The sequence below is a fragment of the Squalius cephalus genome (genome assembly GCF_949319135.1).
Source record: "Squalius cephalus genome assembly, chromosome: 21".
Classification (NCBI taxonomy): domain Eukaryota; kingdom Metazoa; phylum Chordata; class Actinopteri; order Cypriniformes; family Leuciscidae; genus Squalius; species Squalius cephalus.
Window position 1 is genome coordinate 31,290,958 of NC_137142.1, and position 16,915 is coordinate 31,307,872.

General features: G+C 37.5%; 1 protein-coding gene across 1 annotated transcript in view; it reads right to left on the reverse strand.

Moving 5' to 3' along the window:
* The window catches only part of LOC307149609 (V-set domain-containing T-cell activation inhibitor 1), a 48,673-nt gene extending 37,772 nt beyond the window's left edge, over positions 1 to 10,901 (reverse strand). The window contains exon 1 of the mRNA XM_079856014.1: positions 10,517 to 10,901. Within this exon, the coding sequence (XP_079712140.1) occupies positions 10,517 to 10,562 (46 nt within the window). The 5' untranslated portion in view covers positions 10,563 to 10,901. The remainder of the gene's footprint in view (positions 1 to 10,516) is intronic.
* Positions 10,902 to 16,915: the final 6,014 nt, after the last annotated feature.

A 16,915-nucleotide genomic window follows, 5' to 3' on the forward strand; every position in this document is an offset into this window, starting at 1 on the left:
GTGGTGTAGTCTCTACCAGCCGTTTGTTGTAGTCCTTTTCTTTAAAAGCAAATATCTCCCTTTGCTTTGAACTTTGAGCGTTGTAACTTTGCAGATGTTGTTTATGCTCAAACAGCAACATTACACACTAACTAAAGTTAGAAAAGTCAAATCATAATCAACCACCCCTTTAAAGTATTCTCTCCTTGAGAGAAAAAAAGTATTCTCTCCTTGATGTTGAGACTACTCATCTGTTTATAGTTAGAGTCCAACCAAATCCAACCTTGGAAAAGCTGTGTGTCGGTGTGTGTGCTAGTCTTTTTGGTTGCAGGTTACTGGCATTATTGGAGATTGACTGAGTTGTTGTTTGGGACATGCTGGCACCCAGCAACCCAAATCTGCAAACTGGAAGGTCACGACATGCCTAACTTCAGGGTCCGAGTGTCAGCTGCATAATCGATGGAGATATGCTTCAATCTATCTGTATATGTGTGGAAAATTACTATGTTATTGTTTATCTATTCCTTAGCCAATCAGAAACTGCAACCTGAAGCAAGGACGTAGCTTAGACTGTTGTAATCTTTGTAACTGTAAACGGGGCGGCCTACGAACTCCTGTGTGAGCCTTGAAGCTGACTTCTGCTGATGAAACTGCAAACTACCTTCAGTAAATCTTCTCTTTAATGTATTATAATTCTGACTCCGGGTCTTCATTCATCATATCTGGTTCTTGGTCTTTGACTGTAAATATGAACATATCACACCAGTCCTCAGGCTCCCAGTTACAATTAGGATTGATTTTAAAGTATTATTACTGGTATATAAATCACTCAGTGGCCTAGGACCTCAAAACAATGCAGATATGATCATTGAATATAAACCTAACAGATCACTCAGATCATTAGGATCAGATCAGCTAGAAATACCAAGGGTTCACTCTTGTTTAATCCTGAAATGTCAACTAGGCTCTTCCCTGTGAAGGCCTCCCTCCCCTCCCTTTACCTATCTACAGATAAAGCGTGCTATGGAAAAATTTATCTTTTCTTTGTATTTTATTTTCAATGATTTAAAAAATGAATGCCATGCGTTCTTTGTCTGTATTTTGAGTGTCTTTTATGATGCTGATACAGCTGGAAGTGTGTGTGTGAGACTTCAGAGGTGAGAAGATTCCCGGGCTGGGGAGGGGTCAAGGGGGGTCCCTTTGTTCCTTGTGTTTGGGGTGGGTGACAAGAGATAGCTTTGAAAAGAACACCTGCTCTGGGTCTCACTCCGCCTGCACCTGGACTGTGGATGGACTGGGAACTATTCTTGCAAGAATAAATATCTTTTAAGGACAATTTGAATCCTGATGTCTCTTACGCTGTGATGCTGTTTTGTTAGTTATTGTTTTTGCCACAAAAAGTGTTGTCGGGATAATTCCGGTTCGCGTGGCTACGTGGAAGCGATAAAAATTCTGTATTATTAATTTTAAGGCCAGACAAGTTGTATGTTGAGGGTTGATTTGTAGGGAAGGACTACACACCTGCACACATATATTCAAATGCTCATACCTATAGACTGAACTCGTAATACGCATGTGCACGCCATCGACGTTCTCACTGGTTTGCGTTTCTGAAGTTTGCGCAGAAAGAACTTAAGAGTTTTCTGTTAAAACGGTGTCTGTTATGATCGTTGCGACGGAAGTGAATCAATCAAACTAACTTTAGCTGTACAAGAACTTTATTCTAGAGCTGCTATAAAGCCAAAACACTTTACTTTAATTTCCTATTATCAATGTAAAGCTGCTTTGGAACAATCTACATTGTTAAAAGCGCTATATAAATGAAGATGGCTTGACTTGACTTGACTCAAAGCATGGTGAGTCCGCATTTAGCTATGTGCCAGCCGCAGCTGGAACCAGCTTCCAGAAGAGATCAGACGTGCTCCTATCACATTCACATTCAGGGAACAAAGACACAGGGAGGTAATGAGGCTTGATATGGTGAGGCTGATGAGGGTGAACAGGTGCAAGTGATAAGAATTGCGGTGAAGATAAACAAGTGGGTGGATCTGGTGCTGATGGCTGAGTGGATGGTGCGAGTGTCTCCGTGACACAGCCTACATTTCATGGAAAGCTGTAATTTCTGAAAAGCCTTGTTTACCTGTCTGCATTCTTCAAAGCCCTCCTCTGTGTTCTGTTGCCACACGAGCACAGCGAGACGTTGTTCATTATGAGCCCCATGACTAGAGATCTAATTAATCCTCCTAAAGGTTACCAGACGCAGCTGAGTTTGCAATTTCATTAGTTTGCTGACGTTTGAGTATAAATGTTCTATAAAATACTGTTTTAAAAATACCTTAAGAGAAATAATTAAAGGGATAGTTCACCCAAAATAAAAATCATACCATCATACAATTACACTAATGTTGTTCCAAACTTGTATGAATACATTTTTTCTGCAGAACACAAAATTAGATGCGGCCCAAAAAACAACATTAGAATTAGCTCATTTCCATTGTATGGATGAAAACACTGAAACATTATCAAAATATTGTCCCACAGAAAAAAAGTCATACAGTTTTGGAAAAGGTCATACAGTCATGCCATAACTGCAATTGCAATGTCAATGTATAATTGTTTCACTTATACAGTATGTGCTGGTATTGCCTGTAATTACTTCACACCCCCTAAAATAGCACGTTCTAAACTATGATTACATTATAAGTTGCTACAGTGTGTTCATAATGTAATACATTTTATTTGGAAATTACAATGGAAAATCATTTTACAATATGAGCTCAAGATTGCTTATGATTCAAAAACATTTTTACTACATTAATAATGTAATACCTATTACTTTATGTGCAGTTATTATATTATGCTTTGTTATTACACAGTTGCTACAAACGTCACATGAACCAACAGGAAAAAAGGTCTTATTGCATCCGCTTGTCGGAGAAAGTGTTAATGGCAGTACGAACCGATGGCAATACTGACTATGGATATGGTTGGCATTTTATACAATTTAAATATCTAAATGTCAGTGAGAAGAAGAAAAATAAAAAACTTTTAGATATCAATATTCATATGCGATGGACATCAGTTAAGCTCATCTTTGCTCGCTCCTTTGAATGCATCTTTTAAATAACGGCTATATATTTAACAAAGCATATACAACAGACCTGAACCGGAAGCAATGCAACCCGTTTTACAGAATACAGAATATTTTACAAAAAGTTTGTTGCACCGACTGGCCTCTAAATATATTATACTGGTTATACTGCAGTCAAAATCATATAAACACTGTTAAGACAAAAAATGTTTATATGGTGAATTTTCCAGTCATCTGTGACTACTGGATATTAAGAATGTTTAAAAACATTTTATTAAGACTGTACACTTATGATTTGTTCCTGTTTTTAAAGTCGAAACCTTTTTAAGATTTCCATGACCATGGCAACCCTGTAAACCATTTGATATACAACTGTTTAAGATTGGGGCCGGGAAGATTTTTTAATGTTTTTGAAAGAAGTGAATTATGCTCACCAAGGTTGCATTACATTTAATTGATCAAAAATACAGTAAAAACAGTAATATATTACAATTACAAATAACTGATTTCTATCTGAATATATCTCAAAACGTAATTTATTCATGTGATGGCAAAGCTGAATTTTTAAAAATCATTCTAATATGCTGATTTGCTGCTCAAGATATATTTCTTCTTATTATTATTATCATTATTAATGTTGAAACCAGTGATAGTATTTTCAGAATTCTTTGATGAATAGAAAGCTCAAAAGAACAGCAATTATTTTAAATCATTCATAATGTTTTGATCAATTAAATGCATTCTTGCTGAATCAAATTCTTTCTCTCTTTAAAAAACAAAAACAACAAAAAAAACAACAACTTACTGACCCCAAACTGAACAGTAGTTTCCATTGAGACACAACAAAGACATTTTTGTTCAACAAAACGTTGAAGACGATGTTCAGACGTTCAACTGGCCCACAGTCTGGTGCTTCTTTGCCATTTGACGCAATAATCAAAAAGTCACCAAACCAGCTGCAAATGACAATCATTTAGAAGCATTTTGGACTCAAAAAGCTGGATGAAACAGTAACGGGGTTTCTTTGTTAACAGGCATGACATCAGCATGAAAGGGCAAAGGGCAAATAGAAGGTAACAAAAAACGACATTGCAGGCGGTCTCTAAAGAAACGCAGATGAGGCCATCACACATTACTCAATGACCAGAAAAGAAAAGAAAAGAAAGTATCAGGACTGCGTTTGTGCCTCAAACTGTGAAATGGAGTCTTTTTTTTAATTGTTCACTATACAGTGAATGTGATTCCACCAAGTACAACATGCTCCTGGATCAGCATCTTTAGTTTTCCTGGAACAACTTCAGATTTGAGTGACAAGTTTACAGTTGATGTCAAGTTTATGTTTACAACCAGGGTTAGGCACTTCTACATCAGTGTTATTCACCTATCATTTCCCTCGGATTTAGGTGCAAGTTACGGGTAGGGTTAGGGTTAGGGATAGGGTTAAGACTATGTTTTCAGACAGGAACATGTCTTACATGGAAAAAATCACAGTAACCGTGAACCAGACTGATGCTCAGTCATCTAAGCCACGATTCTGAACGTGAGGTCTTATTCTCAGCTGAAATATACACTAAAATTAACAAATACTTTCATTTACGGGCTGTTTAAAAGATAGTTCACTCAAAAGTTGTGTAATTATTCACTAACCCTCATGTCAAAATGCCGAAAGAACTTCCTTTCTTCCCCCAATGCATTTATCATTTCAGCGTCTCCCATTACAACAAAAACATCAGCAGTGTCAGTCAAGTTTATTTGTCTAAGGCAGCAAACAAAGCCATGTGTCTGGCTACTTCATTCTGAATTACAAAATTACTGAATTCCACTGGGTTTTATGGGTATTTAGTTGCAGACTCGCCCCCTCTTGAAAACCTTCCAGATGTCTGCCAGCTGTATTTAAAATAGCGACTTTCCAAAAATAATTACATTTAGCCTACACTTTGAGATCTTTATGAACATTTTATTTATATTTAACGCAGTCTTCCACAGCAAGTATTCCATAATATATATATATGGGTCAATGACGTGTCATTTTTTTTGGTCCAAAGGCCTTAATAATAATAAAAAAAACAAATATAGCTGCGAGCAGCGATTACGGGCCCAAGCCGGTGGCACCGCAAAGGCACCGGGGTGGCGGTACCGCCGGCTTTGGCCCTTCATCGCTGCTCGCAGCTATATTTATATATATATATATATATATATATATATATATATATATATATATATATATATATATATATACAGTATATATATATATATATATATATATATACACACATATATAAATATATAAAAGACAGAAAATATTACTTGACTTACCTTATTCTGATTTTACGATACACTCAAAATATTCCACACCAAATCCTTTAAATTTAATGTAAAAATAAAAATGAAAGTAAGCAGTGTTGGGTTCACGTAACCCTCTCATTAGAATCAAAATGTTTCAACATTTGCCATGTATTTGGATGCTAAACTATTCTTTATTATAGGCTTTGTTCTTCACTCGTGTTCCAATATTGATGGAAAAAATCATCCTCTTCACATGCGCAAAAATGTGCTTGGAAACATCACAGTGGAGCGGTGCTTACTGTGAATGTACGAATTGTTCTACTGACTATTTAGAGCAGTGTAATTTTTATATGTTAGGTTGACTATTTTATTATTATATTTTATTAAGGCTATAATGATCAGGCTGCGATGTCAAGATTGCAATGCTGGAATGTGTGTGTGTGTGTGTGTATATGTGTGTTCATGTTTTTCTATCCCGGTGGGGACTTCAACCTGAATTCACACAGACTCATGGGGACTCGTGTCACAGTGGGGACCTAAATAGAGGTCCCCATGGGTAAACAAGCTTATAAATCATACAGAATGAGTTTTTTGGGATATGTAAAAATGCAGAAAGTTTTCTGTGATGGGTAGGTTTAGGGGTAGGGTTAGTGTGAGGAGATAAAATATACAGTTTGTAAAGTATAAAAACCATTAAGTCTATGGAGAGTCCCCACAAAGATAGTAAACCGTGTGTGTGTGTGTGTGTGTGTGTGTGTGCGTGTGTGTGTGTGGCGTGGGCGCGATGGAACAGTGGACACATAAAAACATACTCCGTCATTATACAGGACGACATTCAAACTGCAAAGTGTTAACTTATATTTGTGTACAGTCGCAATAAAACACAACATTGTGCTTTTGTAAAATAATTTCAAGCAATCAACCCCCGAAAGGCGCTAATTTTAAAATGAAACTAAAATGCTCATGGCTGCACGGGCATTCATAACGGTGCGCATCCACGGCGAGGAACGAGCAGAACAGAGTGAACGTTTTTCAGTTAATTCCTACTTCCATAGGAATTAATTTGAAACGCTCGCTCAACCACTATCAATGTCAGTGTGGACGAACATATTTTACTTTCGTTTTTAAGTTGGCGATTCAAAAGCCCCCAGCGGTGTCACACGTCGATTAACCGGTGGTAAAATATTCTCACCGTCACATACCTAGTATATTTTTAAGTAGATACAATAGGCCTACCTGATTTTGAACATAAGAGGGCAGTATAGCCCTATGTATGACTTGACTTTTATGGGACTAAATAGTACAATTACTATTTTTAAACTTATAAATATTTATTAAATTGAAAAAAAAAAGAATAAAATGGGTTTAGTTGTGATATTTTTATACTTTTATATAGAAATAAATGGTGTTTAATTACATTTTTAGAAGATGAGGCTTTAAGTGTTACTTTACTTTAGTCCCTCACTATAGCAAAACCGTTTGAGATGTTTAATATCCGTTCACAATTTAGCATCTTTAATGTATCTTTATCATTTTGAAAAAGTTTGGTGTGAATAAAATAAACCAGTTAGGAAGAGTAGCTAAAAACTCAGAGTCTGAAATATCCAAAAAATCCACATTCAAACCAAAATATCTGACTTCCTTTTGCTCTGAGCTAATAACTGTAAATTAGAAAGTTGTCCGGCTCGGTGAGACCAATATATATACTGATTTTTGTAACTGTTGGTAAAACTAACCCACCCACTTTTGTCAAACGCATGTTGAAAGTGACACACTTCCTGCTGCCAGTTGGTGGCGCTATAACTTTGACTCACGATAGTTACATCCATCTGATCTGCCTCTTACCACGAACACACTGCTAAAGTTTCATAAAGATCAGTTAATGTATGCAGAAGTTATAACACTTCGTCTCCTCTCTTTTCTCGCCATAAATTTGTTTCCTCGCCACGGCCAAACCGTTCGAGATATCAAAAATCCGTCCGCAATTTAGCATTCTCAATGTCTTGACTTCATGCTCACTGAGTTTGGAGGTGATTGAATGAATTCTCTAGGAGGAGTACATCACATTCCACAGCAAGCGTTTTCCAAACAACCCATAATAGCCGACTTCCTGTTGGGCTGGCGTGAAACTTGACAGAGGGAAAGTTGTTCAGCCCGATGAAATCTATATGTGTACCGAGTTTCATATTAATTCATGCAAGCGTGTTTGATATATGGACCAAGTTTTCAGACCCTGTTCAAGAGGGCGCTGTTGAGCCCCCCTGCCACGCCCGTTTCTGAAACTTTTCACATGTCTACTGGCTAATAAGTGTTATGTGTCTGTCGAGTTTCATCCAATTTCAAGCATGCTAAGAGTCTCAAACGCATCCGAAAAGAACATTAAAATTTGATGCGTTGCCACGGCAACAGTATCTAAGATATCAATAATCCTTTCACAGGTCTACATCTGCCGTGTGTTTACATTATACACATAAAGTTTGAAGCAAATCGGGTAAAAGTAAGAGGGTGACTTCAAAGCATTTTGAAAGTGACACACTTCCTGCTGCCAGTTGGTGGCGCTATAACTTTGACTCACAATAGTCACATCCATGTGATCGGCCTCTTACAACGAATACACTGCTGAAGTTTCATCAAGATCAGTTAATGTATGCAGAAGTTATAACACACTTCCTGTGTCCCATTATTCGCCATAAATTAGTTTCCTCGCCACGGCCAAACCGTTCGAGATATCAAAAATCTGTTCGCAAGAATTCATCCTCAATGTCTTGACTTTATTCTCACCGAGTTTGGTGTCGATCGGATGAAATCCCTAGGAGGAGTATTTCACATTCCATTGTATGCGTTTTCCAAACAACGTATAATAACCGACTTCCTGTTGGGCTTTTGTAAAACTTAGAGCACGAAAGTTGTTCGGCCCGATGAGATCTATATGTGTACTGAGTTTCATATTATTACACGCAAGCGTGTTTGATTTATGGACCAAGTTTTCGGACCCCATTCCAGGGGGCGCCGTCGAGCCCCCCTGCCACGCCCCGGTACCAGCTTCAGCCCGGCCCTGATGGCCGCGGGTTCTGACGTGTGTGCAAAATTTCAAGAGTTTTTGAGCATGTTAAGGGCCCCAAAAGTGTCAAAAAGGCAAAAAAAAAAATAATGAAGAAAAAAAAAAAAAATAATCCTTACGGAAACAATAGGGCCTTCGCCCTTTCAGGGCTTGGGCCCTAAATATATAACATCCAAAGTATGTAAGGTAGTACAACTTGATCTCTTTTACTGAATCCAAAAGGTTTTAATTATATTTTACTACATATAAAGGTATTTTAAAGATTCTGAAGTGTCAAAAGGTCATTCGGTAAAACCGATATAGTAAATATTTAAATGGAATAATATTGTTTTTAATAACTAAAGGAACTACAATAATACAAATATAAAGCAGATAAGGCTCTTTTTTACATTTCCCCTTTTCTCCTTTCCCTGTGCAATGTTTTACTTGAATATGTTGGAGTGTTTAGAGTAGTCCAATAAATGATTACATTTATGAGATCAGTGATAATTTTTTTTTAATATTTCTTCTGTGGTACACACTACATACTATCTCAACATCAATGTCAAATCAGTTTTTAACTTTCAAATCAGTGGTGAAACCGAATGACTTTTTTGGTGACATTTTTTCCATCTTGTAAAAAAATGACAAAAAACAGTGTTAATTGATTGTACAAACCACAAAATCTTATTGTTAACACCTAGGTAAACTTTAAAAAAAATGGTTTCAAATATAGTTATATCTCCATTCTATTTTTTTTTTTACACTTTTAAAAACCTTATTCGTCAGTGACCCATATATATACAGTATATATATATATATATATATATATATATATATATATATATATATATATATATATATATATATATATATATATATGAAGAGTTCAGATGCAAAAGCCTCTAAGTGCCATCTGAAATTTTCTTCTAGAATGATCATTTTTATCAAGCTTGGTTATATTAGTTCAGTAATTTTACTTAAATGACAATTAATAGGTCATTTTCATTGCCATTTATGTGAAATTACTGTACTTAAATATACAAGCTTCATAAAAATGATCATTCTACAAATGACAAATACAATCTTGAATATTAAAAAAAGGATCACAACATTTTCATTGAAAACCACCTGTCCTCATACTTCCAACAGATTCAAATATATATTAAACTTAGGAAAAGGATAAGTATAAATATGTATAATTAAAAGAAACTTTACTACTATGTCCTTAAAGAATAAAGGGCGACACTTAACAATAAGGTTTAGTTAACTATACGTTACTTAACATCAACAACATACGTCTTATTAATCTTAGTTAATGTTAAATCTCAGCATTTACGAAGATCAAATGTTGTATCTGTTAATATTAGTTAATGAACTATCAACTAACATGAACATTTTTATTAGCTTAAATAACATTAACAAAGGCTGTAATGTTGTAAAATATATATATTGTTCAGTATTAGTAAATATATTGATTAGTATTAACTAATGTTAATAAATGAGACTTTATTGTAAAGAATACTAAAAATGCACCTCTTTTCTAAGTTTTTACAGTGTTGTTTACTCTTCTTCATCATAGTCTTAATGAAAACATTACAATAATGAATAAGAGAACACGTTTTGATGGTTTTCTGTCCTTATTCCACCTGCCTATGCGCTCAACACCACACAGGCTGTTTATGGAAACTTGAAACCTTTCTTTGTAAGTCCTCACCAGAGATAAAAGCATGACCTAAGAGTTTGTTCTTCTTTTTTTTTGTGTGCTTTTGCTGTTTTGTCCAAGTAGCTACTCTACTAAACTTCTTTAAGCTACAGAGTTAACTTCATTAGATAAGTAGACATGCTCATGTGGAATGAGATAGGGTTAAAAAACGCATGCAAATATCACAGTTCCACTAGGTTTAGTTTGACTCTCATGGAGATGCAAACAAAACTTCTAGAGTAGGTAAAAACAAAGTTTTTAACCCGTCTGTGATGGTTTAGGTTTCTAGCTCTCCTGTATATTATAAACTATAGTTTAAAACATCACCTAGATTCAGCGTGGACAGTAAGTCCGTGTAAGGTCCTGCAAGCAGAAACACGAAGTTAAAAAACGCAGATCAAATCCTTGTACCAACCTGCGCAACGCAGTAAGATCCATAACAGAAGAAGAGACGACAGCATTCCTGGTGATGATTACTTTAATCCAGTAAATCATGCAAACAGTTCTGGTTCAATGGTGATGGAACGAGTGCAGTAAGTACCTTTAACCTTTTCAAAGAGAGGGAAATAAAAGGGTAAGTTACCCCTCAGACTTTTGAGCCAAATGGCTGTGTTGCAGCGAGCTGTTCTTTATAGTCCGCGCCTCCGCGGTTGAAGCAACTCAATTTGAAGAATCTGAATCCAACTTCTCACACCCTGTCCTAACCAGACGCGATGATTCCTGCAACAAATAATTAGTCTGTCCGACGCGAATACGCAGAGCCGGATTATCCATAAGGGCACTTGGGCCAGTTCACAACCACTAGGGGGGCACCACATGACACAAGCTTTAAAAATATTTTTCGTAAATTGTTCTATTATTAACTTGGAATTCTTGAAAGACCATACATAACTCGTTTATGAACACTAATTTAACAATAATAATAATAATAAATTATAAATAAATAAAGATTACATGACCACTATCACTCCCCCCCCCTCCCTCCCCAATCTGTCAGAGTTGAGTTGGTCCACAACAAGTACGCGCAAATGTGTCTTTTTTTTTTTTTTTAACCGCTACAGAAAATGAATCTAAATCCAAAATGGACAGATGTCAATTGAGTGGTTTTGCAGTTGTTATATGTTAAAGATTTTATTTTGGATGTGTTCATTGTGATTACTGGCTGGGTTTATAAAAGTTTATAAAATTGAAAGGATCTTTGCTTGGTGCATTTGGAAACAAATCTGGTCTATTTCTAAATTTAAGCATCGCTGATGATTATAGCCTACTCTCCGCGTGTTGAAAAAAACTTCGATTATACACACTCGCAACCAAAGCGGAGACGTTACAGCGTTGCCAGTGGCACTGAGCGGAGTTTTGCCGCTGTAGTGGACACGCACCGTTACTAGGCGTCGGCGATGACCGCCAGGCGAATGAGGATATTCTTCTTGGGGGAGAAAGGAGCGAGGAAGACTCGGGTGAGGAATAGGACATTAATTAATTAAGTTTTTTGGGCAAACGTGAATTGACGCTGTCAATGAATTGATGTAGGCTACATTTTGAATTGAGACATTTGAATATAGTGCTCACTGCTCATATGCCTGCATGTATGTAGTTGGACAAGTTAGTAAATTAAATTTGAGAAATCACCTTATGTCCGATGGGGGGGGCGGGGCTTTGAGGTATAGTGCCCAGGGGCACCACACTGTCTTAATAGAGCATCACAGTCCCGCCCACAGCCCGAGAGCGCTTCGGTGCCGGAAGTAAATTTCCCATTCATTTCTCCCATTGACGTTTTCGAAAATCCGTATCTAAAGAGTTTTAGAGCATGTCTGAGGATAACCAGCTACGGCTGAACTCATAGGCATACAACATATCATTTCGAGTGAAAAAACGGAGAGAAAATCCAAAAAAAGTCAAAGGTACAAGACTGTGTACATATTTTCATTTCCGAGCGAAGGAACTACTCATCCCATAAACCACCGCGCCTCACTGAAGTCGACTGAAGCCACAACCGCGAAAGAGCCTTTAGAGCGACTTTAAAATCTGACGACAGCCACGCGAACTTTTTCTTGTGCCGTTTATAGCAGTTCTTTCAGTAGTAATTGTGTAAATAGACTGGAAAGCATGGCTGGCGGTCCGCGGCTCACGGGTGCAGATCTGGCAGTCCGCGCGGCGTTCTGCTCATCAGTTTCAGCGGCCCACGGGCAGGTTGCTGACAAATGCCTCAACAATTTCCCACTTGTGGCCCATGCTCATTTTATTCATGAAGTTATAGTTCATCCTTAATTTTAATAACATTTAATGTATTTTCTTAATAACAACAAGTGAAAATTAAAAAGTGAAGGTCAGCAAACCAGAAAGTGCATCATATTCAGTTTATTAACTTGCCATGAATTATTACACAAATGTTCAGTAAATGCATGAAGAGCTCTCTATGGCTCTGGGTATGTCAAAGCTAAATATTGTTTTGACAGTGGCATCATAAAATGCTTGATATGACTCATACCATATATGAAGACTCCTCGGTTCAAATGTCACATCAGTGATACCGTGCAAAAAAACGCAACAGTTTTTTTTTTTTTTCTATTTATCTTGAGTCTTCACGAACTTTCGCGGGGTTTACACGAGCTCCACCAATCAGATGCATCACTGTGGGATTGTGGGATTGTTTAGGATTGTGGGTAATGAAGTACTTCTCCAAGACATCGCGAATAAAAGGCATTTATCTCAAAACAAGGTTAGTGCCCCATGAACTTTTGGCGGTTATATGAGCATATACAATCGCTTAGTACAGCCGTAGCTGGTTTTAAGTCTACCATGTATGGTTACGTTTTTATGGCTTATACCCCAACTGTCAATGGAGAAATTGTATTGAATTTTTACTTCCGGCACCGGCTGTGGGCGGGACTGTGATGCTCTATAGAGAGCCTAAGTCCCGCCCCTCCGCTTCCGGCTCATGGGACCTTATTTCGGAAAAAATATGTATGGAAGTCAATGGCGAGAGATAACTTATCTTTTTATTCCGTCTGAACTGTGCCCTGAACTACACATATGATGTTTGTCAATTTAAAAGGTAATTATGAAAGTCAAGAAAGTCGCAGTTTGTCATAAAACAGAAGAGTAACGTTTAGTTTTATGTGAAAATCGCTCAATGAACTACATCTCTCGTCTCGCACTATGTACGTCACAAGATCCGTTGCTCGTATGTGTGTATTCTGGCTCAAAACACTCAGGCATGACGGCGTAACGTTACGATTATAATGTAAGACTATAGAAAAAATGACAGACGTTAGCTTCAGTAAAGTTAGCTTCATTCATTGAGAGAAAAGGTATGACGTCGCATGTGCGCCTTCTGGGTTTGTAGTCTTTGTAATTACGTATTTTCACAGTCTTATACCTCAGCAGTTTTACATCAAGCTGCGACTTTCTTGACTTTAAAATGTATCTTTTAAATTGACAAACATCATATGTGTAAATCAGGGCACAATTCAAACGAGATCAAAATATTTGTTGTCTCTCGCCATTGACTACCATACAATATTTTTCCGAAATAAGGTCCCATGGTGGTCGACCGGAAGGGGTGGGACTTAGGCTCTCTATACGGCCCTGCGAATACGAGATGCGTCGAAATCAATCAAAACCCACAGCCAGTCAGAACAGCGTGTGGGCGGAGTCTCATGTCAAGTGCACATGCAGCCAAGTGTCAGTAGCACCTCAATGCAGTACACAAGATCCGAGGGGAGGAGTCGGATCTTATATAAGGGGTGGAGATTGGTAGGTTTAGGGGTGGAGATGGGTAGGTTTAGGGGTGGGTTTAGGGATCAGGGGGTGGAGATTGGTAGGTTTAGGTATGTAAGGTGGGAGGAGTTGGATTTTATCCGACTCCTCCCCCCGGATTTTATGCTCTGCATTGAGGACCATCTCCCAAGTGTTGGCAACTTCGCGCCTTTGTCGCTATTTTTAGCTACTTTTCGGACTCCTTTGGCGACACCTGACCTCAGTAACCTCCAAATGTTTCTCCCTGCCGTCACACCTCTCTGTGAGTAGATTAAGTTTAGTATAAGTATATGCCTGTGTAGGGACTAATTACATGATTGATTAGTGATCAGGCATGAAAACAGGTCAGGGGTAAAAAAGGTGAGAAGGATGCGGCATATATACTCTTTTAGTTACAGTGTCTGTCTACATTACTACTACAATAATAGTTATAATATTAATCCCATGATAGTAATAGCCATATATTGTAAAACAAATGCACTGAAATGCAACAAATGCCTTTCACCATCCACTTATTTAGCTGCTGTCGCATCAGTTGACATGCCATCTCATTTCCCCTCTTTCTTTTTCTATTTTTAGCCCCCGACAGCTTTTTTGCGTTATCCATCTTTTTCGACGACAACTCGTTACTCGTTCCTGCTCGCTCAGAGCTCATGGCGCATTAAAATAATTGACATTAAAAATAATGACATTGGCAACATCGCTGTCTGTACTGTAGCCTATCTGACAGGACAGTTAACATTGTAAGCTAACTTACCTCAGGATTGCTTTCCGACGTGCGGTTCTTTGTTCGGCAGTGTGTCCAGTTGTCAGACTCGCGGTGTAAAAGACTTCGAAAACATTTCTGCCCTAACGTTACTCTGACTCGTATTGGCTGTCATGTTTCGGCATTAGGAATGATGATTGTTTTTTAAAGCTGCCAAGTTTATGGTAACTTTATAGCGGGTAAATGCTGGCCTCGACCTCGACCACGACCCCCCCCCCATAAATATTTTCTCATCGGATCTGCACAAATCACGTAGGTGACCCATTTTGGTTTTAAAACGGCGAATTTCGCCGAAACGTGAGGAGTTTTCACACTCGTAATGAATTTGTAGTAGCCTACACTTTAATATCACTGTGATATTAAAGTGTACTACAAATTCTTTACGAGTGTCTTCGAAACATAGAAGCAATATACCATAAGTGTATTTATATATATTTTTATTTTAAAAAAAATTATAATTTTTGGTATTTTATTAGGATAGTACAGTTGCTAGAGAGAGAGAGAGAGAGAGAGAGAGAGAGAGAGAGAGAGAGAGAGAGAGAGAGACCCACAAGGCTATTGTGGTGATATATTTGAGTAAAAAGTATAGGCTCATTAATATCTTTGGCTTATTCCAAATACTACAAATTACATACTTTGTCTTCAATAACAAATGTACATTATTAGACAAATAAAACTTAGTTATACTTTGTACAAAATACTATTGTATAGCCTACTATAATGTATTTTGAAAGTATTCTTTCAATGCATTGTTCCCAGCCAGCAATTTTGTATTTAAAAGACGTCCAAAAACACAGCCCTGACGCCTAGGCTACAACAAGGCTAAATTTCTGTGAAAAATTAATAGATGTCTAACCATAGCCCAAGAATAGACATTCAAACTTGAAACCAAACACCTTGTAATTACTGTTGACTTTGCTTTCATGATGGAATATCATACATCTCGCAAGTTATTTTGGCAAAAAAGACATGTAATCAAGGTTATTTTGGCTAGAAGTGGGTTACTCATAGCCAGACTATTTCGGATCTATAATTAAAGGTTCACGTAAGGCCGTCGTACGTGCACACGATTCACACGATGGCGTGCGCTCAAAACACAGGTTGGGCTTCCCACTGATGCCTCAGTCGCGAAGTTTCTCGACAGGTAAAGTTTGGCATGCTATTTGGAGAAATCCATTTAAAATCACTGCTAGTAAAAGTTAATGTAAGCTATGATTAACTCGTGCATGCTCTCGTGCACACGTCTAATAGGCGTTCCCTCTCAGGAGCAGGTAGAGTGTTGCGCATGTGCATTTTTTCAAAAAGTGGAGAGGGCGGTTCTTTTCTAAAATTCAGGAAAATCCTCCGCTATACCTTTAACCTAGAGACGGTGGAATGACGGCTGCTGCTTGCTGGATTACAAATGATCATTTTCAGCAGTGTTAAAATATATTTAATAAAGTGCAAATAAACACTAAAAACTCAACTTTGACTGCAAGCATATTTTTCTAAAATATACTTGAGTACAATTATTTTAAAGTGTGTTAAAAGTGGTATTGTGAAAATAGGTAAAAACATGTCGCTAATATACTTTTAATACATTTAAAGAGTACAATTTTTGTTAGTATATTTGCAATGTACTATTAAAAAAGGGAATACATTTCAAATACAATAAAGTCCACTTTTTTCCACTAGAGTCCACTTACAAATATGCAGGCGATCTGTGTTTTTCCAGGAATCTCCCACTCAATTAGAAAATCAGGTAACGAGGTCGAAAACATCTATTCCAGATTGAAAACGATCTGCATATAAATGTGCGATTCACTCTAAAAATTGTGATGATTGACTGATAATCATAGCAAAGGACGAGACAAAAATAGCCTCAGTAATTTCAGAAACACCCGCTGTGATTTGATTCTGGAACCAACCATGGTCCACAGGATTTTGCTGCATTAGGTAAAGCAGTTTTTTATTTGTAGTGGCCACCATGCCAACACACAGAGTACGCTTGTTAATTAACAGTGATTTAACACCCGTTTGCTCCTTGCTGTACATGTTCATGCGCTTTGAGGTGTGGCTTTGGAGATGCTCTTAAGGGAGGGTGGATCTTATGCTTTCAAAGCTAGTCTTTCCAAAATTGCCTACCCTACCTTTAATAGCCTACTGAATTCCTCCCAAGGCATTTAATTATTCACCCGAGTCAATAGCACATCCGCAACACCCTAGTAACGACCAATAATACCTTGGCAGCTACACAGCAACATCTACTGTTGTAATTTTGATTGGTCAATTGCAGCAATAAGTGGTCAC